The sequence below is a fragment of the Xiphophorus couchianus genome, chromosome 10 (genome assembly GCF_001444195.1).
Source record: "Xiphophorus couchianus chromosome 10, X_couchianus-1.0, whole genome shotgun sequence".
NCBI classification, from domain to species: domain Eukaryota; kingdom Metazoa; phylum Chordata; class Actinopteri; order Cyprinodontiformes; family Poeciliidae; genus Xiphophorus; species Xiphophorus couchianus.
In genome coordinates, this window is record NC_040237.1 from 17,737,850 (window position 1) to 17,759,372 (window position 21,523).

A 21,523-nucleotide genomic window follows, 5' to 3' on the forward strand; every position below is an offset into this window, starting at 1 on the left:
CAAATCGCTGGCAGTCATCACTTCACTGGAGATGGAAGAAATAAAAATGAACAAAAGGTCCTGTTCTTCAGGGCATGAGCTTTTACTACTAACTGTTTCGTTTTGGGTTTTTTTAGCATTCTGATCAACTCTAAAGTATTTTAATAAGGGATATTCTCTTTTACTTTAAGAACAAGATTCTTAGTTTTGCTCATAGTGATCAAAATAGAAAAAAATGAAGGGGAAACTCTTTAGCAGCCTGTAAAACCACAACATTTTGTTTCATTTGTGATACAGCATAGCAGGAAATGTTGACCTCTACCCATCGATATGGTCCATCTATTTTTTCTATTCACACTGTAATCAAGTACTCCTTGGGCTGGTAAATATGGTTAAATAGGGAAAAAATGGAATTCTGAAAAATTCAAGTGGAAAAAGTGGAATTTGGAAAATAAATATAGTGAAGTTTGTGGTTCAAGGTGTAGAAATACTCTGATAAGTTAAGTTATGTATTCCAGCAGACAGACAGACAGACACTCACCTGTATCTAACTTTCTCTTGATAGTGGACAGGTCCATCGGGTTCTTCACTATGTCAAAGTAGTCCTGTCCAAATGTTTCAGAGGAAATGTCATTAGACACATGCTGACACAGTCCAGACAGAAGCTTTGTTTCCATTACAAACGTTTGCAAAACTTTGTCGATATTCCGCTAATTTCAAAAATACACTGTGGTGATACGCTGTGTTTCCATTGAATAAGAAGCACAATTGAAATCAATGAATACATTTGTTTATGTGATAAGTCATTAAGAAACATGACCTTCCAACTACTTATTGTTGTTTTGTCTTCTTGACCAGCAGTGAAATCCGGTTTTTGACTTGTGCTGCGAAAAAAGTCTTTCTATTGTAGCTTTGATGCGGCAAAAAAAAAAACCTCACGGTAACGGCAAAACGTTTGACTCTTTTCGAAACGGCTGTTTCTATTAAGCAAATGAATTCTTGTGATTCCAATTAGTGCAGCTGTGTGGTTAATGGGGGAAAAAGATGTGCAATACTGTATATTTAGATATCAATCCAATATCAAGTAAAAACAGGGCCTGTATCGCTGATACCGATACTTTTTATTCAAGTTTGATATTGATATATAATCAAACTACTGGCGTTTTTGTTGTTCCTATTTTCTTTGAATTATTTTGTTCAAATAATTCAAATAAATAATTCTGGGACAGAATTTGGACAAAGTCTATATATGTATCTACAAAATAATTTAATCACATATTAACATGATTTTTGTGCATTTTTCCTAAACAAAGTGGAAAAATGATCATTTGAGAGAAAGCCAAGAAACAAAACAACAAACAAAATTATTTCTGAGGTAGAGTTGAGAATACAAACCTAAATAAAATTTCAAGATGGAATTTTAAACTAACTATCAATCTTAGCAGGCTAATGCTAATACCGACTTGGTATTGATGTTATTGATATTTCGGATGGATCCACCCACCTCTAGAGGAAACGCAGCTATAGTAGGAACATGGAACTGGTAGTTATGGTAGTTATGAGAGAGAACAGGTTGAGGACATTGGACATCGTTCTCACTCAGAATACGTACAGGTATGCAGAGCAGCTTTGGGTCCACAGGCATTCTGAACGGGAGGGATTCTGGGTCTTGTCGGTAGAGAGACTCCAGCGTGGGCATGAGGGCCTGACGAAGCTCCTCTGGCTTGAAGACTATGAAATTATGGCGAGGGAAAAAAGTGAAATTTAACTCAACTAGTCTGTGACGTAGTATTTTCAGCTCTGTAAAACAACGCCTTACTCTTCTTCTTCACAGGAGCCTGTGGAGCAGCTGCCTCTGAACTCTCCTCTAGCTTCTTCACTTCGGTCTTCATGGCCGCTGACGGCTTGGACGTGTCCATGGGGACTCCTTTCCCTCCGTCTCCGGAACACTCCTCCTTCTTAGGTTCTAGTTTGATGGGTTTTTCCTCCGCTTTGTGGTTGCTCAGCTTCCCCCCTTTGGAGCAACTGCCCGAGTCGCTCTCCTCCTCCTCATCCTCGTGCTTCACTTCTGCCTTGGGCTCCATCTTGGTGGCGGAGGCGTCCAGCGGCGGCTGCTGGGACGCGGCGTCCAGACTGCCGACGGAGGCAGGCGTCATGGCCTGGCTGTCTGCTGGGAACGAGCCCTTCTGGGACAGCTGTAGGGACCATTACAGACAGATTCCAGTTAATTGGATTAAATTAACAGAAAATATTTACAAAAAGTGGCGACAAATTATGAGGGCTGGTTCTGAGGATCTTTGTTTGACTTATGGGACTATAGCTAAAATATTGGCAGAATAAAGACGGAATTTTACCAGAACGTCTTAAAATTATAAGGAAGAAAAAGTTGTTTTAATAAGAAAAACAGCTTCTACAGCTACTAAGATCTATTGTGACCATTTGATTATTTAATCTAAATGAACCCGGTCGTTTCCTCAATAGTTTTAAAGTTCTGTTGCTGCTAATAATTTGATGCTGAAATGAAAATACGTCATCTTTTAGCATATCTGAAAATTTGTTACCAAGCAACAACTTTACAAGTTTATCAACATTTCTCATTTCATTTTTTTTGTGTAGGAGTTACTAATAAAATGCTTATAAAATTATTAGTTAGTTTTCTTGATATTACAACTTTACTTTTGTAAAGTCTTAGCCTGGACCTGATATTCTCATGTCGAGTTGACCTGAATTCAAAGGTCAACTCTACTGCTACTGCTGTGAAACACACTTATAACACAAGATGGCCGCCCTGGGCGAGTTTACGACCGTCATAAACTCTAGGATGATAGATTGTAGGGCTGAAACGATTCCTCGAACGATTACAGTACCTCGATTATTAAAATTCCTCGAGGAAAATTTATCTGCCTTGAAGCTTCATTATTTAATGCACCGTGTTCCGGCTGGGTTATTATTAGCGCTGTGCAGAATTCTCACTTCCGCCTGAGTTGGCAACAAAAGCTAAGTGTTAGCAGCATAATGTCCAGTTTTCACGTTCGGCCTGGAAAGATTTTATTGATTGATGATAATGTCTGGGTTTTTGTCATTTTTCGGGGGACCAATAAGCATCTTTAAAATGACGGGAGCGATGCCTGGAGTACGGCAGCTTTTCTCCTCCTGGAGCTGCTGGTTCAGAGCGAACAGATGGGTGCAGCGCTGCAGGTGTATTTATACAGGTGAGCGGATAGACTGAACGCTGCAGGCAGCTGCGCATTAGATGATTAACGTAAGTGTAGCTTTACGGATGAACCGGAAAAATTTTTTCATATCATCCCGGTCTCAACAGGGAGTTTCAACGTAACTGGTAGATGTTTCTGTGTGTGACGAACGAAGGTGTTCAATCCCATCGCCAACATGAACACAAAAGCTATAAATGTCTGGGCAAGGTGAGAGTTCATCTATTAAATTGACTGAAGATGAAAACATAAACTAAAAGCTGGAGTATAGACATTTCTTCATTAACCTATTTGTGAGCCTGCCTCTTTATTATTAAATTGAATATAACTTCAGATTCTTGTATAACTTTTTTTCAGGTTAACTTAGGAAGTGAGCTATTATTGTTACAGGTAAATTTTCTAAGCTACAGAAAAGTTATTGTTAGGGAAGCTCAACTGTGTAAAATTGGACTGATATCCAATAGTAAAACTGCTGTTATGTTAGATTTACCAATGTTTTATTTTAGCTCTTTTTTATCCGATTACTCGATTAATCGTAAGAATAATCGATAGATTACTCGATTACAAAAATATTCATTTATAACAGCCCTAATAGATTGTCCTAGAAATTACTGAGATAAATGATAATATTGTCATTTTGAGATTAACTGATATAATAACGGCAAAGTTCATCCTCTCAGAGATCAACTAACTTTTGTTGTAATTTTGTACAGAACACTTAACACTGAAACTGGAAAATATTTTAAATATCCAAAACAAAATATAACAACAAAGAACAATAAATAAAGTGGAAATAAAAACCACACATGACCAAAACCATTAAAAAAAATTAATTATTATGTTTCTGTAAACAAAATTGCCCTTTAAAAAATATTCATCAGAATGGAAAATATGGAGCTCATTTAATTTATCATGCAATTAATAGATTTATTGCTTGTTGTGACAGACTGAGACTGTACTACAGAAACTAGATTTTTTTTTTTATGAAAAAAAAAAAAGTCCTGATTTTCAAAAAATTAAATCTACTATAGCCAAAAACTCAATGAATCGATGAAATCGATTTATGACCCAGCCCTGCTTTATGATTGGAATGAATAGATTTATACTTGAAATAAAAAGAGCAACGTCTTGCAAATAAAACTTAAACTAATAAGATCTAATTATTTCCTTTAGAACAGGAGGAGCTGCAGCTCTAACTAACCGGAGTGCGGGGCAGCTGAGCAGCATGCGGCGTGGAGCTGGGGGCTAGTCCGGGATGAGACGGAGTGGTTGAACCCGAGGGCCCCATGTGTTGCTGCTGGAGGGGCTTGTTGGAGCCAGGCCCCTGGCTGAGTTGATTCTGCTGAAGGGCCAGCGGGGGCCCCGCCAGCTGAGGAGCGTTGGGGGTGTGTGGCTGCGGCGTCTGGGAGCCCGCTAGTCTGGGGGGTGTCTGGTGGGGCGTTGGGGAGCGACTGTGTGCCGGGGAGGGTGAGCTGCCACGCATGGGTCCCAGGTGGGGCATGGAGTTGGCTTGCTGGTTGGAGTTAGATGAGGTCACGGATGGAGCGGGGGTCCCAAGAGATGCGTTGGGACCGCCGCCTCCCACGCTCTGGGGACCCATGGGCCCCACAGTGGGGACCCCACTGGGACCGCCCACTGAACCGGGCTGTGCCAGAGGACTGGCCACAGAGAGAGACGGAGGAGTTCCCATCTGGGCCTACAGGGAGAAGGAGGAGGACAGGGTTCACCAGCTCATATTTAAAACTTTTAAAGATTTTTTAAGACCACAATGAATGAAATCTAAGAGATGTGATGTACAAAAGACAATAACATATTTTATACTATAGTGTGAATGAAACATCATATGGGCTGGTAACAGAAGTGAACCAATGGCGAAGACAAACTTGCCGATAATCTGCACCCACGATGGACGCAAACAAGCTAACTAGCGGTAGCCTCGGTCGGTTCAAGTTACAGAACAGGATGAAGAATGCTACTCAAAATTTTGCCTGACAGAAAAGTCTTGCGAAAAAAAAAAAAACTACATGTAGTACAAGTCATTTTTTTCCCAAAAGTTTTTTTTTCTAAAACATCTTTGGGAGGTGGTGATTTCTTTTCTCTTTTTTTTTAATGAAGAGATTATTGAAAATATTTGTCATATTCTCAGCATATACTCAGTTAAAGAAAAGCTAATGTCTGGTTCAAGCGTCTGATTTTAAAAACCTAAGAAACCACGAACATGATAAAAAAAAAATCTTAGCTATTGCAGGTTTGCTTGTACAGTGTTTGGCGCCGAGCCACAAGACAGGAGTAACACACCTGTGAACTGATTTCACTCACCACCACTCAGATTTCAGATAGAGAATGTCACAAAACCTCTCAATAATGTCAAGACCAAACATGAGTTCGGAGTAAATAAACATGGCCGACAGGGAAGAATTAAAGGAATGTGAGTCTTCCTACCTGTACCATCCCGCCATGGGCTCCAGGCTGGGCCAGTCCAGGCCGAGGTGCTCCAACTCCAGGTCCCGACCCAGGAAACTGTCCATGGGACAGATACTGGGTCGGCATTGTGTTGACGTTGGGCTGCCCCACTCTGGGCCCAACCATTCCAAGCTAAATTAATAAATGTGTAAAAAAAAAAGAACAATTTTTTTTTTACTTGTCTTTGATTAAAAAGTCATCTCTATGGAGATGTCCAAGAAACAATAAATGGCTCTACTAGCTGTAGCTTAACACAAAACAGAGCAAAGCGCTGACCTGGTTGCCAGATGCTCCCATAGGAAGAGGCGGTGTTGACCTCTGACCCATAGCTGGCATCCCCATCTGATTGAACTGATTCATACCTGACAAAAACACCCACATAATGTTAGGAATAAAAAATTGTTTAGTGGAAAATTGACTTTTTTGTGCAATTAAATCTTATCTGAACAGATAAAACAATCCTTCGAGGAAGTTCCCTACCTGGGTTTTGCATCCTGTTGATCTGATTGGGTACAGGCGGCCGCACCATGGATGGATCAGAGAGAGGGCCGTCTGCAGAAAGGAGGTAGACAGCGACACCCATAAGTGCAAAATGGGAGAAAGTAGAACTGCAGAGTTGATTTACTGAGGCGCAGGTTGCAGAAGTTAGAAAAATGAAAACAGCTGTGACGACCAGTTATTTATACTCCAAACCCAAGATTTCTAAGCAACGTATTGGAGTAAAAACAGAAATAAAAGGTTAGGCACTGGCATGAGAATCTAGATGTCCACTTACTCTGAGGCAGCCCGGTTGGTGACTGACCCATGCCGGGCCCGGCTGTGCCCTGTTTCTGCAGCCGAGTCCGTCTTTTCTCCTCCAGCTCCTTCTGGATCTTATAGATCTTCTCCGCCAGCAAGTGATAGTACTCAGCCTGGGAAAAAAATTAAAAGAAGAAAAAATCAGAACGGCAGAACCACCAATGAAGAAGATTGAAGTCTGCATATTCCATTTATATTTTATTTTTGTGTAATTGGTGAGGTTGAGAAGAGAGCAGCTTACTCTGCTGTTGGCCGACTCGTACATGTCTCCCTCTACCTTCCGGGCGTAGGCCACCAGGTTCTCCATCCGACGGTCTTTCAGCGCGGCAGGATCCGGAGTCGGAAAGATGGCCTGGACACTGTGAGCGAACAAGCAGACGAGAAGAGGCTAATGGACGAGGGAACAGCAGAGTCTGTGACTGACTACCGGAAAGCTGTGGATAGTTGTCATGTGGAAGGAAACTGATGCATGGGTTTCAAAGGTTCACAATTAAAATTCTGAATTTACAGCGTGGCATGCATTTGTATTCAAGCCCTAAACTGTAGTATCCCTGAATAAAATGTAGTGCAATCAACTGATTTCAGAAGTTATAAAATTAGTGAATAAAATCCACCTGTGAGTAACTCACACCGCATCAACACGACGAAGGAACACAGACGAGTTAGAAATAAAGTTTAAATTGAAGCTAGAACGGTTCAATCAATCATCTCAAAGTGGAAGGGGGTGGCGGCATCATGAAGATGCTGTTTTTTTCCCTTTGGTAGAAACGTGCAAGTTGGCTACAGTACTCAAACGGATGGAGTTAAATACTAGGAAAAGTAGTTTAAGCTACAATGTAATGGTTTAGATTACAGCATAATCATGTGTTTAAATATCCTAGTCAAAGTCCAAACCTGAATCCAGATAAGAAACTGTGGAAAGACTTTTAAAAGAAAGTTACTCAGACACTAAAAAGAGCAAAAAATAAATAAATGAAATAAAACTATAGCGTGCAGAGCTGCTCGAGACACTGAAAGGCGCTTCCACAAAGTGTTGACTCAGGGAGTTGGATGCAAATAAACGCCACACTTATCAGACTTTTCTTGCCAAACATCTCAGAAAAATCAGACGTCATTTCCATCCACTCCACAGTGATGTGCCACTTTAATTTGGAGTATTTACATGAAATCCTAATAAAATAAGTTGATGTTTGTGCTTTTAACGTGACAAAACGTAGAAAATCTCAAAGGGTTTTCGAAGTGGTGACACAAGTCGAAGTGTGTTGTGTTTTGCTGGTGACTCTTACAGCTTGTGCACCAAGTGGTTCCGGAGGTCCTGTGTGATGTCTTCATGCCAGCCTTTCTTTATCCCTGTGGCGGAGGGAGGGGCTGCTGTGGGCATGGATCCGACTCCCACAGCATCATTCATCAAACTGGAAATAATATTTTAAAAAAACAAAATGGAGTATCATTAAACTGATTTCTTGATATTTATCACACATCGTGGTGCCATTTCTTACCTTTGGTTATTCACATTAAGATGCATCATGGTGTCCTGTAGTAAACTGGCTTGTTGACTCTGAGGGGGGCCGCCCACGCCGCCGTTGACCCCGATCGGATTCACACCTACACAAATAAGAGATTGGCTTTATACAACTCTGATGTCATTTCTTCTTTCCTAACAGAACGCTCTCTTATTGGGTGACTTTTGTCTGCAGTTTTACTCTAAATAATTCAGTTTCATCTAAATTTTCTGGAGGATTTTGGCAATAAGGCATTACTCGGGTCGGGGTGGGCAATACGGACTTAAAGGTTTTATCACAATATTTTGCCGTACTATTGCGATAACGATAAAAGTGACGATATTAAGTATTTATTTCCTCACTTTTAGGTAACTGTATGACATTAAGTGTGTTTTCATTGTATATATAAATGCACAATTGGACATTTCAAAAATAAATTTGCTTAACAGAAATTTTGAAAATATTTTGGTTTTTCATAAAACGTCTTGGCGTTAGGGTGAGGGGGTGTTTCTGGCTGTATTAAAAGTGGTTTATTTTGGGTGTGCCGTGGTGGCATAGGGGATAGCGTGACCCGTATTTGGAGGCCTTGAGTCCTCGACGCGGCCGTCGCGGGTTCGACTCCCGGACCCGACGACATTTGCCGCATGTCTTCCCCCCTCTTCTTCCCTGTTTCCTGTCAGCCTACTGTCATATAAGGGACACTAGAGCCCACAAAAGACCCCTGGAGGGGTAAAAAAAAAAGAAAAAAGTGGTTTATTTTGTTGAACTGTGACAGAAACACTTTCTTCACGAGTCACATGATCAACAACCAGATGTTGGTGCAAACCACGAAGAAGACGACAGAAAGTAGTTTGAGGATGATGGTGCAGCATGTTTTTCAGTGACATAAAGAAGTGTGATTTGTATCACACATTATTTTCAAGTTTACTGATATTTATTGACGTTTTCATTTCAGTGGAGAAAATAGTAAAACTCACAAAAGTGACAGTTTGGGAGGGGGGGGGGGGGGGTTAAACATCATTAATTGGAATTTATCATAACCATACATTTAAATTCTTCTGATAAATTTATCACAATAAATTATGAACGATGCGATAATTGCCCAGCCCTGAAACCAGGTAGAGAACAGATTATTCTGGAATTACTTGGATGTTTTCTGTTAGCTTAGCTTGTTTTGTTTAACTTACTCATTGGGTTCAGAGGCCTCATGCCGGCCTGACCTTGGCTGGCCACGTTGGGTGGACCAGTCTGACCCTGGATCTGGTTTCCCTGGTAGGTGAGACCCAGGGCGGCGTAGGCTCTCTCTATTGAACTGGGGTCAATCTGGCTGGGAGGGTTGATGTTGGGAGTACTGGGCTGACCACCGGGGACCGAACCCAGCGAGCTTCCCAGTCCTGAACCTGCTGCACTCAGCAGAGCTGTGAGGACAGCAAGAATAATATTGGATCAGTGATTATTTATCTCCTCTGCTCGAAAGCATCAACAACAGTGATTTCAACAAATACATTTAAAACGTCTATGCAAAAGCTTCTAAAAGAGTAGAGTTTACAAGTGAGGTGAAAATGAGGTTGTTGGTTCTAATCCATTACCAAGCAAAGCTTAACAATCTTAGAATTAAAATGTCTACAAGTTACTGGAGTAGTCAAAGCTAATAAAATGATAGAAAAAAAGCAGATGTACAGTATTTGAGAACAAAATAAGAAACAGTGTAGATGTGTCGGTTTGGTCAGATACAGACACTCACACTGCGGGTTCCTCTTGTCCCCGGCGTTCTTCAGTGGCAGACAAACAGGACAGTCGTGGCGCGTGCAGTTCTTCCAGTGGGAGATGATCTGTCTGGAGGAGGCACAGTGAGCCACTGCAAAGGGAAAGAGGGGATGGGGGAGACACAAAGTACAAAATGTGAAAATGAAATATGAGCACATGAAGGACGGTAAAATTATTGGTGCACCGGTCAGTTTTCTGACCAATCATCGATCTTTAAAAAAACCTGAGCTGCCCAGTCTGATATTGACCAATACTGATATTTTGTCTAAAATTTTCTAAGTTGACAACAAGGCCCTGATTTCAGTAAACCATTAATGTGAAGACATAACCTCTCTGTCTGTCAGTCCTCTCCCACAGCAGACCAAAAGGGAGCAGTGGCTGATTCTAAGACCTTTGCAGATGTAGATAAGATCAGAAACTTATGTAAATATCAGCCGATCACCCATTAAGAAAATCAGAACCGATTTGTTAGCACCCAGCTTCTTAGCGCTGTCAATCATGCACACGCTACTCACATTACTTCTCTCTGCTACGCTAAAGCTGAATTTCAATAGCAGAGTCTGCCATGAATGCTAATGTTAGTTAGCATTTCCTGGAATGGCAAGTTGTTTCTCTGCCATTAGCACATTTAGTAGTGCATATACAAGGTTTATTGGCAGCTCTAAGCCCCTCCTCCTGACTCTGACAGCAATAGCAGTTCAAGGGGTCTCATACCACACTGTCAGGATATAATGTCAGTTTAACCAAATATGTTAAAAACAGAATTTTTTTTCTTTTTTACAAAGTCATATACTGCAGCTATAAAAGCTGAACTTCAGCAGAGTCAAACATACTTCCAGAGAAACGCAGTCATCATATTAGATCTGTCTGACATAAGGTAACAAGTTTACAGCGCTGTAACTCTCACCTTGACAGGACTTGCCGGCCTGGCAGTGGGTCATGTGGTTCAGGACGTTCTTCATGGTGCGACAGTGGGGCAGGTTGCACTGCCGGACCTCTCCGTTGGCCTGCTCCCGCCGCTGGCACTTGTGCGCGTGAAGCAGGAGGACCAGCTGCTGCTGGATCAGCTTGCGCTTCTCGGGGTCTGCTGTGGGTGGCGCTCCGGCCGCAGCGGACGCCGCGGAGGCCTGCGTGTTGTATCCTGCCAGGCCCGCCTGCGCGCTGGGGACCATCCCTGGTGCTCCTCCCACCGGTGCGCCCGTTGGACCGCCCACACCCGGCTGCGGCTGCTTGGTGGCCCAAAAAGGGAAAGCAGCAGAAGACGGGGGCAAAAAAAAAAGTTGTTTGTCATGAAAACTATTCTGAAGAAGCGGTAAAAACAATGCCTGTGTTTGGCTCGTCATAATTAAATCTGAGTGCATGCCTTACCATGGCACCCATTCCTTGCATTGGCTGGGTCTTCTTGTCCACATTGAACTGGCCCAGGTTGTTGGCCATGGGCCCTTTGTTCTGGAGCTGAGGGCCCAGCCCTGCAGCTCCCAGACCCTGACCTCCTTGATATGGACCTCCAAACGAGCCGCCTGGGTTTCCCATCATGCCCGGCTGCAACAGAATGCATCAAAAGAAAAAGAGTGAAATTATCTGTCTGTGAACTACAGCTTTTTCATTAATAATTATTGACTTCAACAAGAACTTATGCCATGCTGAAAAGTTACTTGTAAGTCTTATTTCAAGTCTACCAAGATATCTGAACTAGAAACTAGACCAAAAGTACTTTGTAAGATGTGGAGTTTTTTGGGATTGTCATCATCACTAAAATTGTACAGACTTACAACTGTAGCTACAGAAGAATCTTGTTATAATATTTTGCAATTACGTTATCAGAAATAATCCAAACAACTTCCATTTCATGCTTTTCTTTCTTTCTAGTCTTTCCCTTATAGTCCAGTACAGAGCGTTGTGTGTAATTACTGCTTTATAAATAAGTAAACTTGCTTATCTCTCCTCAACCATGTAAACTCTATACGATCCAATAGTTGCATATGAACCATTTATGAAGATTTAGACTTAAATGTCTTCCAGCTGTAATATCCCAGTCAGGGATAAAGGAAACTGATTCATTGGGATAAATCTCCAAACAAGCTTAAGATGCTAAATACAATTTGGGTCAGGCGTGGGAAGTATGAATTTGAAGTTTTAATCACAATAGTTTGGTGAATGTATTGCAAAAACAGTCTTTTTTGAGACAAATGTTTCACTGCTTGCAGACTAGACGCTTAGAAACCAAAGTTACAGAAACAGAGGTGGGACCAAGTCATTGTAGTGCAAGTCCTAAAGTTTCCATTTAAGGTTTTTAACAACTTATTTGACCAATTATGTAATTTAATCAGAGAAACAATAGTTTGTTTTGTAATGAATTGAAAAGGGGTTATTTTGTTTGGCAGGACAACTAGCAAAAAGAAACTAACTTTAGAATCATTTGAAATTCAGAGCTGTTGTTGCTTTTTACTGTACATATTAACCAAAATAATGAAAACCTCCAATAAATTTAGAAAATTATGAACTAATTGACCAATGACGGAAATGTTAAAAAAAAATCTGATTTATACAAAAAATTATACCCATGTTAACCAACTACAATAGCAGTAGCACATATGAGTAAGATCAGACTATTAAATTAACTCAAATTATGTATAAGAACCATATGAAGAGAAAATATGTGATCAAGTTTATTTAATCAGACATGGTCTCTAATTGTTAATGAATCTAATTGATTCTGATAAATCCATCTCAACCAAATAATCAACCATTGAGGTTTGAAAGCATTTACAATTTTGATGATATTTTTTGTTCGTGGTATATGTAAAGATATGGCCCACCAGTGTCCATGCTGATTTTTTTTTCAAACTATTTTACTATGAAGTTAAAATGATTAGAAACCAGAAAATACAGAATCAGAAAAACAGAAAATAACAAACATAGCAAGTCCAACAACAGCCGTCATTTGTGCTTTTAAAGTTTATAATGCTTGTTTTTTTTAATGCTCGTTTTTTTCATTTAGCACAATTTCTTTTAATAAAACAATCTCATTTGCAAGGTTTTGCATAATTATTCCAAAAAATTGTTTTTAAAATAATGTTTAAAACTTTGTTTATGTGTTTTTAAAATGGTGGCAATTCTTTGTTTTGATGCATTTACTTAAGGCTGCTGATCACCAATCAGAGCTGATCAATGGACAAATACTGACAGGTGCATTACCAATAATAATAATAATAGTGTATTGTATTGTATTTCATGAACTTTTACTGCGGCTCCTCTTACATATTTTCATGTAGCATGGCTCACTACGCAGTCGTTCTACTTGATGTTGTAGATCCGTCTCAACAGTAAATGTACATCAGAGGATTCACGTTCAGACCCTTGTGGCGTTTATGCAAAGTACTTAAATGATCCAAAAGGCTTCCTTGTAACATCACTTGATTGGATAGCATATCAAATATTGTAAGACTAATGTTTTCCTAATATTAAGAAACATTTTCTATCTGTAGACCGATTAGCTGCCTCTGCAACCAAACTCCAGGTTTCCCCCCCCAACATGAATGCATGTCTGTTGGTAAGAAATGTGATTTTTGTTGAGGTATGATAAAACATAACTCTATAAATAAGTTCATGTTTCAGGCTGATGAACTATAAAATTGCCAACAACGTTGGCTAATAATTTAATTAGAACCGAAAAAAAGACTTTATTTTTCCCTTCAACCAAACACAGTAATGTGTTGGTTTCCACATGTAACATGAGCATCTTCATCTGGATGTGACTGAACTCCATCAGCTCTCCATGTGAACAGGCTCAGGGCCCCTACCTTGTTCATGGCTCCATGCTGTTGGCCCCTCATGACTCCCGGCCCAGCGGCTCCCTGCTGCTGCAGTGTGTCGGCCAACATGTTGCCGCTGCCGGCCATCCCCTGGTTCCCGAAGCCCATCCTGGGGGAGCCGTTCATCACCTGGCTTCCCATCATGCCCGGCTGCTGCTGCTGGCCGTTATTGGCTTTCTGCTGCACGCCCATCATGCCCCTGTTACCCATCATCCCCGGCTGCTGCTGCATCATGTTGGCCTGCTGCTGGGAGAGATGCTGCTGCTGCCCCCCCATCATCTGCTGAGGCCCCTGTCCTGAGGATACCTTTATGTTGGCTAGGTGCTGCCCCATCACTCCGGGGCCTCCGGGGCCACCCATGGCTCCCGGATGCCCTTGTTGACTGGAGGTGGTTGTACGCAAAAGCTCTGACAGTTGCTTGTGCTTGGCCACTGCGTCTTGGCCCCCGCCAACACCGCCGGGTTCCCCCCCGGGACCGGGACCGGGGCCAAAGCCCAGCCCCATTCCCCCTGCTGTTCCACCTGCGGGTCCTCTTCCCAAGCTGCTGTTCAGCTGGTTCAGGTCCCCATCGTTGACAAGAACCGGTTCGCTGGGGATAATCAGCTCATCTGGGAGGTCGTGCTCCAAGTCCAACAGCGTCCCAAAATCTGAAAAAAGGAAGAACAAAAAAAATTTAAATAAAAAATCAAAGATTAGGAGAGGTGAGAGGGTTTCCCCTGGTGTATTATAAGCCAGGCTTTATTTGTATCTTCACCAGGCTAAGCATTACTTATTTATTTTAGTCGTTTTAAAATGTCTGCATTTTTTAAGTTTTATAACACATAATTATCAAGTGGTATTTTCAAATTTCCTGTCAACTTTAAACATTTTTTAACTCAAAACAAGACGGGCTGCTGGACGAATGACTGCCCTAACACTCAACCACCGGGCTTAGCAAGATTTCTCAGGGAAACTTTGGGTGGCATTATTAAAACACAAAAAAGATTTTTTTTTTTAATCACCACAGTCAAGCTAAGATATAATAAATAGTCCAATTTCCAGAAGGATTAAGTGAAATATGCAGTAAACCATTAAGACCAAATTAATAAATCATAGTCATTCGGCATACACACATACGCAACGACTACTGATGCACCGATTAGGCCTGTTGCAATAAGCAAAAAATTAACCACACAATAAACTCAAACAAAATAAATTCCATTTGCGTGATTTATCATTTTTCTCTCCTTCTAATAGAAACTGGATAACAGTCTTCAGTCTGGTGTCAATCAGTCCTTTTTAGAGGAACTATTTAAAGAGGCTATAATTCATTTTATTTGTCGTTTCTGATTTGTTTATTTATTTTGGATATTTAAAACGTCTTCCAGTTTCCAGTGCTAAATGTACATTAGAATTTAAAGTTTATTGTTATTTGAGATTGTGTTTTTGCATTATGTCATGAACATTATTATATTACTTAAAAACGATTTCAAAACAATATTATAGTTTAGCGCAATTACTAGACAATTTATCATATAGCAGGTCTAGCACCGAAACATACATTTTGGCAGCTATTGATATAAATATCGCTGTTATAAATATTTATAGATGTTATATATATTTCTATACTCTGTCAACACTGTACAAAAAATAGAAACACCGCTGACATTGTTTCTTTGCTTCAGTTAAACACCCATCATTACCATCAGATGCCCAATGGACAGATGCACAAACCCACTTTTTCTCAAAACAAAACAAGAATCATAGGAAATGAACATGCATTTTATTTTCATTACTGTAGAGATTTTAAATGAGTTCTCACAGAGAGTGAAAACATATGAAAACTGATGGGAGTCTCTGCAAATCCAGCTCTTTGCTGTTTCTTAACACCCGTCAAGTTTCTAGAAGCCAAGAATGACGTGCAACACCAATTTCTACACAAAACTCAATTTTGTAATATTTTTGTTAAGAAGATAAACTAAAACCACATGTCGTCAGCGGCAACCACATGTCAAATAATGTCCGAAGTCATTTTGACAAAAGTTTATTTTTGGACTAAATATCTTTTGAAAAGAAAGATTGTGGTGATTTTTAACCAGCCTTTTGTCACGTTTTTTTTATTTATTTATTTTATCTTAACAAAAAAAAACAATTTTGTCAAAAAAACAACTGATGACAATAAATTTGTGTTTTTATTTAAAGGCTTTTCTGAATTTTGTTCATGATTTCCGCAAATGTAAAAGGCCACGTAACCATGACAGCACACCTCACCTTCCAAGAAAGAAATCAAAAATCAAAGTGAAATTTAGATGTAAAATTTGTTTTTATTTTTTGCAATTTACATGTTGCACATTTTAGCCCCGACTGCACACTTCAATGTAGTTATTGCAAAAGTGTTCAGTCTACATATTTTGTTACGTTAGATCCACAAATAGCAACATACGTTTGGTGAGATTTATTTTAAACATCGCATTAGTGCACAATTCTAAGAGAGAAAGAAAATAATAGCTTTGTGACTTTTAAAAAATAAAAATCAGAAAAGTGTGGCAGGCATTTGCAGTCATCTGCAGTTGCAGATGCTAATGTTTTGGGGTTTGGCTCCACCACTTTTTCACATCAGACAGAAACTTTTCATCATTCTTCTTTGCAAAATAGACTCAAGCTGAGTCAGAAAGGACTGAGACCGTCTCCTCAAGCATTCCTTCCAAGTCTTGCCACAAATTCTCAGTTGTGCTTTGACTGGGCCATTCTAATACATTAATACATTTTAATCCAAATCATTTCGTCACAGCTCAGTCTGTAAGAATAAAGTCAGTGTGATAATAGACAGGTAAAAAAAAAAAAAAAATCCACCCCAGAACAGTTCTCAGATCAGTGTCTGAACTGCACTTTTTCCAAGTATATTCTCAACTGATTTTAGGTCTGAACTTTGACTGGGACGTTTTAGAGCAAAGTTATGTTATGATCTAAATCATTACATCGGAACTCTGGCTGTATCCTAACTGCACTGAATGAACAAATTAAAGTTGTTTTAGGATGTTTGACCAAGCTTGTGAAGATGCTGGTGGGTTTAAGTGTGATGTAATGACGCAGAATTATCAAATAAATGTGTAATTAAGTACATTTGTGTCTGTGTTTTAAGAAGGAATAAACATTTTAAATCAATTCAGTACTGTTTTTCTGAATCAAATCGGTATCGGTCAATACTAAACCTCAGATATCGGTATTGGTATCGGAACTAAAAAAAAAAAAAGTAGATCAGTGCATCCTTAGTTTTCTCCCAGGATTGTCCTGAATTTAGCTTACCCTGTTTTGTGTAAAGGAAACCAGGTGCACTGGATTTTATACTGGGGTTTTCGGGTAAAGATGGCCACACTCTCCAGCTTAATATATGAAATAAAACATAGGTAATGCACTGTTTGCTTTCCATTTCACCACTATGCGCTACTCTGTTGTTGGTCTTTCCTGTAAAAAGCGTAAAGTTGTAGGTTGACTTTTGCAAGCCACTGTACTTCATGCCACTGTCACATACAGCAGGGACAATACGTTGCATCCTTGCAACCTTAAGATTTTCTTGAAGACTCTGCAGTTCTTTCACAAAATACCAGAGAGCTACGTGACATGTGTGAAGCATTCTGGATGGATAACCTGTCAATCTGATGACAAGTTGGTGACAATCGTGCCTGATCATGTTAGAAAGGGCTGAAGTAAAAAAAAAAAAAAAAAAAAATTAATCACGAGCTGTTTATTGTTAACAACTATCCTTGAATTGGAGCAATGTTTGAAGCATGGCGAACTAGATTTCTCCTAGGCCATTATTCCAGTTGTTCCCACAAACCACCAACCAATTAGTAATAATAAAAAAAGCAGGATAAAAATGACAAATTTAGCTTAACAACAACTGAAGCCCAAATTTACATCTCATACACCGAGAAGTCCCATTTTAAACACTCTGCTTTCACATTCTAACATTTTCAACGACATCTCATCATAGGTGAGACAGAGAGCAGAGCCTTTAATAATGCCTTGGTTAATATATCAGCCTATCCAGACAAGTGCCTATGTGACACAATGATAAAGCTCCCAAAACTTTAGCACAAGTTCCCCTGGGACAGAGCTTTTAATCAACCAAGGCGAAGTAGCCATTAGGCACGACATCGTCAGCTGTGGAGTCGTATAGCGCTTGGAGTTAGCCCCGTGGCTAACGCAGCTTCCTCCGGCTAAAATGGCTGTTAGCACGGGAGCTAACAGGGGAGCCCTTCCTCACGTCCGTCACACACACTCTCATAGCAAGCTAACGTTAGCGAGCCGCGACAAAAACAGCCAAATAATACCGCCTCGCCGTCCTCCTTCAGTCCCAAACGCCGCCGAAAAACATTTATGTAAACCAATATCACGGCAGCGGTGGATAGGTTAAATCAAAACTTACCATTTCCATCGCTGGCGGAGGCGGAAAGTGCCGGAGAGGAGAGTTTAGGCCTCTTGGCTGAAGGCGGGCCAGAGTCCAGAACGTTCTCGGCCATATTTTTTCGAAATAAAAATATATAAAGTATCCACAATTGCAGACGTTTTCACGCCTTTAGAAGCCCATTCCTTCTCGTTGCCAATATTGCGACTTTTCCCCCTCCGTTTGGGGTACTAAGAGGGGGAAAGTCCCGTGTACAAATTACTCCGCTTTCCCTGGGTTCGCCTCTAGATTTCAGCCTCGGCGCATATCAACCCCCCTCCCCTCCCTCGTCGGATTTTTTGTTCTTTATAAATTTCTGCCAGCGGAGGAGGAGGGGGTCCGTGAAAGTAAAGAGGGGGACACACGCATCTGCTTCCCTCTAGTAAACTTAAAGCGGCTCTTCTGGTGTAAATAAACCGTCCCCGGGTGTCGCCTCCATGGTTGCATCCGTCATTTCAGCCTCCTTTCCTGCGGAGTCAGGATGAAGATAATGTCGGGCAGAAAGGCTCGCTTGGCTGCGAAGTGACGGTGGTGGTGCTGCTGGTGGCAGCGGGTGAGGATGATGGGATGCAAATCAAATGTATAAAACTGACAAATGTGCAGCAAAAATGGACAAAAGTATTTTCATTAATATGTTCGTCATAGTTGTTACAGGTAAATTTTTAAAAAAAAGTCTATTAATGCAGAAACAAACTTGCATATCCTCGTTTTTAAGTGACCATATGCAAAGAGATTTGAATTATTCCAGTCAACAGTTATCTTTGACAGAAGCTCACTGGGTTAATGTTTTGTTGTTGTTTTTTTTATTAGTGGAATCAAGCAAACTTTGTGCCCACAACACCAGAGATGATGTTCCAACTCTACAAATCTATAGTCCACAGTTCCTTACAAAGTATTCACACCCACTGAACTTAGTCACATTTTTGTTCCAACCAATTTGAATGTTTTTAGGTGGAATTTTATAAAATACAGCAATACAAAGTAGCCTATGATTATACTGGGAAGAAAAGTGATACTTTTTTTTCACAATAAAAAAGCCCTCTGAAAACCATTGTCTGCTCATATGATTTCAGGTTTTTAATACAAATTTACATTTGTATTTACCCCTGGTTAATTCATTCTGCAACCACCTTTTACCACAATTACTGTTGAAAGTTGTTTGGGATGCACACTAAGACTAAACTTTGACTGGGCCATTCTAAAAAATGTATATACTTGGATTTAAACTATTCATTTGTCGTAGAAAAGCAAACATACAGCAAAAATCTTAAGCTCTTTGAGACATCTTAATGCTATTTTTCTGCTGTCTGGAATTTGACTCCATATATCTTCTAATTGATTCTAACTAAGTTAGAATTAATAGTTATGTTGGTCCGTCACATAAAATCCCAGTAAAAGTTTGGGATTATAACATGACAAAATGTGAAGGAATTCTACAAGTGTGGATATTTTTGTAAAGCATTTCATGTATAATTTATTTTAAAGATGTATCTTAAAACCTTTCATGCATGGTCCTCGGTAATATTTTCTTTTCTTATTTTATGGGTGCCATAACTTCCAAAATAAAATTGAACCAACCCATAAGTGATGTCAAGAATTGTCTATGCATTTAAAAAAAAAAACAACTCTTAAAGTTGAAATTTCAAACTCTAAATTCAAGCAGCAGTTATTATTCCACATATCTACGAGTTACTCTTGATCTCATAGCCTTTATTGCCCCACTCAGCTATATTTTACAACAGGGATATATTTACAGTATAACGATTCACAACATCAAATAAAACAAGATGTTATGAGAATACTGTCTCACATTTCACCAAAACAGAATGTGAGTGTGTTATGTGTTATGATGATAATAAAATTCAACTTTTGTTGTGTTTGCAGGATAATGTAAAGAAAAAAAAAAGCATATTTAAGAGCACTTATTAAAAATATATGAAATCAAATTGCCACGCTTTTCATATTTTTGCCCGTGTAATCAAATTTGATCAATACTATCCATTCAAAATAAGTTTGAGAAACAGCCGGTACATTTCATCCACTATACAGGTATTTTTTCATGTGTGGGAATGTTTTTTAGAATCTTGTATGTACATACATAGTAAGTAAGATAACTGATGTTATCTTACTTACTATGTATGTACATACAATTCCCATAGTAAGTAAGATAACATCAGTTATCTTACTTACTATGGGAATATCAGCAACCACATAGGTGATGGCGCTGTAACTTGATGTGATATGGACAAGAGAGCTGCTATATAAGAACCAGAATGGTGTTTTGACATTGAACATCCTTGTTTGTTCACAATGTCAGACAGGCCCATAGTTTCAAACTTCAAATTTAAAATATTTTATTAACCCCAAAGGGGAATTAAGGGATTTTGTAACTTGCATTAACCAAGTTTCCTCTAAGAGTTATTGGAGATGGTGATGGCTGTGGAGGGATCTCCTAAAGCAGTCAGTGTCTCAGCGACGATGAAGCAGTCTCTGACCGAAGACACTCTGTTGTCATATAATCTCATAAAGAGGACGCTCAGGGTTGTCCGTAATCTTCTTCATATTATTAATATTCCTTCTCTGCATCATCTCAAGAAGGTTGACGGTTGTCCCCAGAACAGAACCATCCATCTTTGTCAGCTTGTTGAGCCTTTTCAAGTCCCTGGCTCTGATGCTGCTACCCCAACGGATGATGAGCAATGGATTTATGGAAGATATGCAGCATTGTGGTCCAAACACTGAAGGAGCAAAGCATCCTCAAAAAGTACAGTCTGCTCCATACTTTCTTCTAGACCGCTTCACTGTTGCGTCACAAGACACCTAGGTTCATTAGTCAACGATCAATATTCACATGATTGTAGTTACAACCATATGTCTTGACTGAAAAGATAATTTAGACTGATTGTTGCCAACTGATGGTAAGTGGTAAAAGACACATCAACAGAATCAAACCGGCAACCTACCGATTAGAGGATGTACTCCTACTAACATTGCCACAATCATCCCACATTGATATTAGTGGCAGTGAAGGGCATGGCTGACTGATACAGCGTAAGACTTCTAGTGAGAAAGAATATATCTGCAGAAGATATTAATATTCTGCCATATTAATATATATGATAGCATATATTAATAAAACTACCCATTAAAGAACCGGTAAGATAAAATAAAAAAATAAAATAAAAAATACAAATTCACGTAACACTGTTCGGATTTTTAGTTGCATCCTTTTCTGCCGCTTCACATTTATTCACTAAAAAGCTTTCAGTAACAGCAGGTGGCAGTATTGAGACATCTGCCGTTTTTCTCGACCACTAATAACTGTTTCTTTAAGTTTAGTTAAATTATCAGAAGCGTTGAAGGGGGAAAGAAATGCTATTTACTTATATTGCAGTTTCTTCGGTGTACTAACATGTTTAGAATGATTTAATAAATTATCATTTTCATTTAAGTTTATTTTTAATTTTTATTTTGTGTAGATGTCAGAATTCTGCTATACACGTCTTACCAGCTGGTGGCAGTAATGCACCATTAAGTTGTTTACCAACCGCCAATAATTGT

General features: G+C 39.7%; 1 protein-coding gene across 5 annotated transcripts in view; it reads right to left on the bottom strand.

The window, feature by feature from the left end:
- ep300a (EP300 lysine acetyltransferase a) overlaps positions 1 to 18,459 on the bottom strand; it is a 31,458-nt gene extending 12,999 nt beyond the window's left edge. For 2 of the 5 annotated variants that reach the window (XM_028029236.1, XM_028029234.1), the window contains exons 1-17: positions 17,945 to 18,459; positions 13,525 to 14,183; positions 11,090 to 11,263; positions 10,629 to 10,950; positions 9,699 to 9,812; positions 9,142 to 9,372; positions 7,952 to 8,057; positions 7,739 to 7,864; positions 6,694 to 6,811; positions 6,430 to 6,565; positions 6,135 to 6,206; positions 5,931 to 6,016; positions 5,634 to 5,786; positions 4,393 to 4,887; positions 1,799 to 2,174; positions 1,592 to 1,710; positions 521 to 584 (exon numbers count right to left, since the gene is read on the bottom strand). In XM_028029236.1, the coding sequence (XP_027885037.1) occupies positions 521 to 584; positions 1,592 to 1,710; positions 1,799 to 2,174; positions 4,393 to 4,887; positions 5,634 to 5,786; positions 5,931 to 6,016; positions 6,135 to 6,206; positions 6,430 to 6,565; positions 6,694 to 6,811; positions 7,739 to 7,864; positions 7,952 to 8,057; positions 9,142 to 9,372; positions 9,699 to 9,812; positions 10,629 to 10,950; positions 11,090 to 11,263; positions 13,525 to 14,183; positions 17,945 to 18,038 (3,445 nt within the window). In that variant the 5' untranslated portion in view covers positions 18,039 to 18,459. Of the gene's footprint in view, positions 1 to 520; positions 585 to 1,591; positions 1,711 to 1,798; positions 2,175 to 4,392; positions 4,888 to 5,633; positions 5,787 to 5,930; positions 6,017 to 6,134; positions 6,207 to 6,429; positions 6,566 to 6,693; positions 6,812 to 7,738; positions 7,865 to 7,951; positions 8,058 to 9,141; positions 9,373 to 9,692; positions 9,813 to 10,628; positions 10,951 to 11,089; positions 11,264 to 13,524; positions 14,184 to 17,944 lie in introns of all 5 variants that reach the window. The other 3 variants (XM_028029235.1, XM_028029232.1, XM_028029233.1) reach the window with 2 other exon arrangements.
- Positions 18,460 to 21,523: the final 3,064 nt, after the last annotated feature.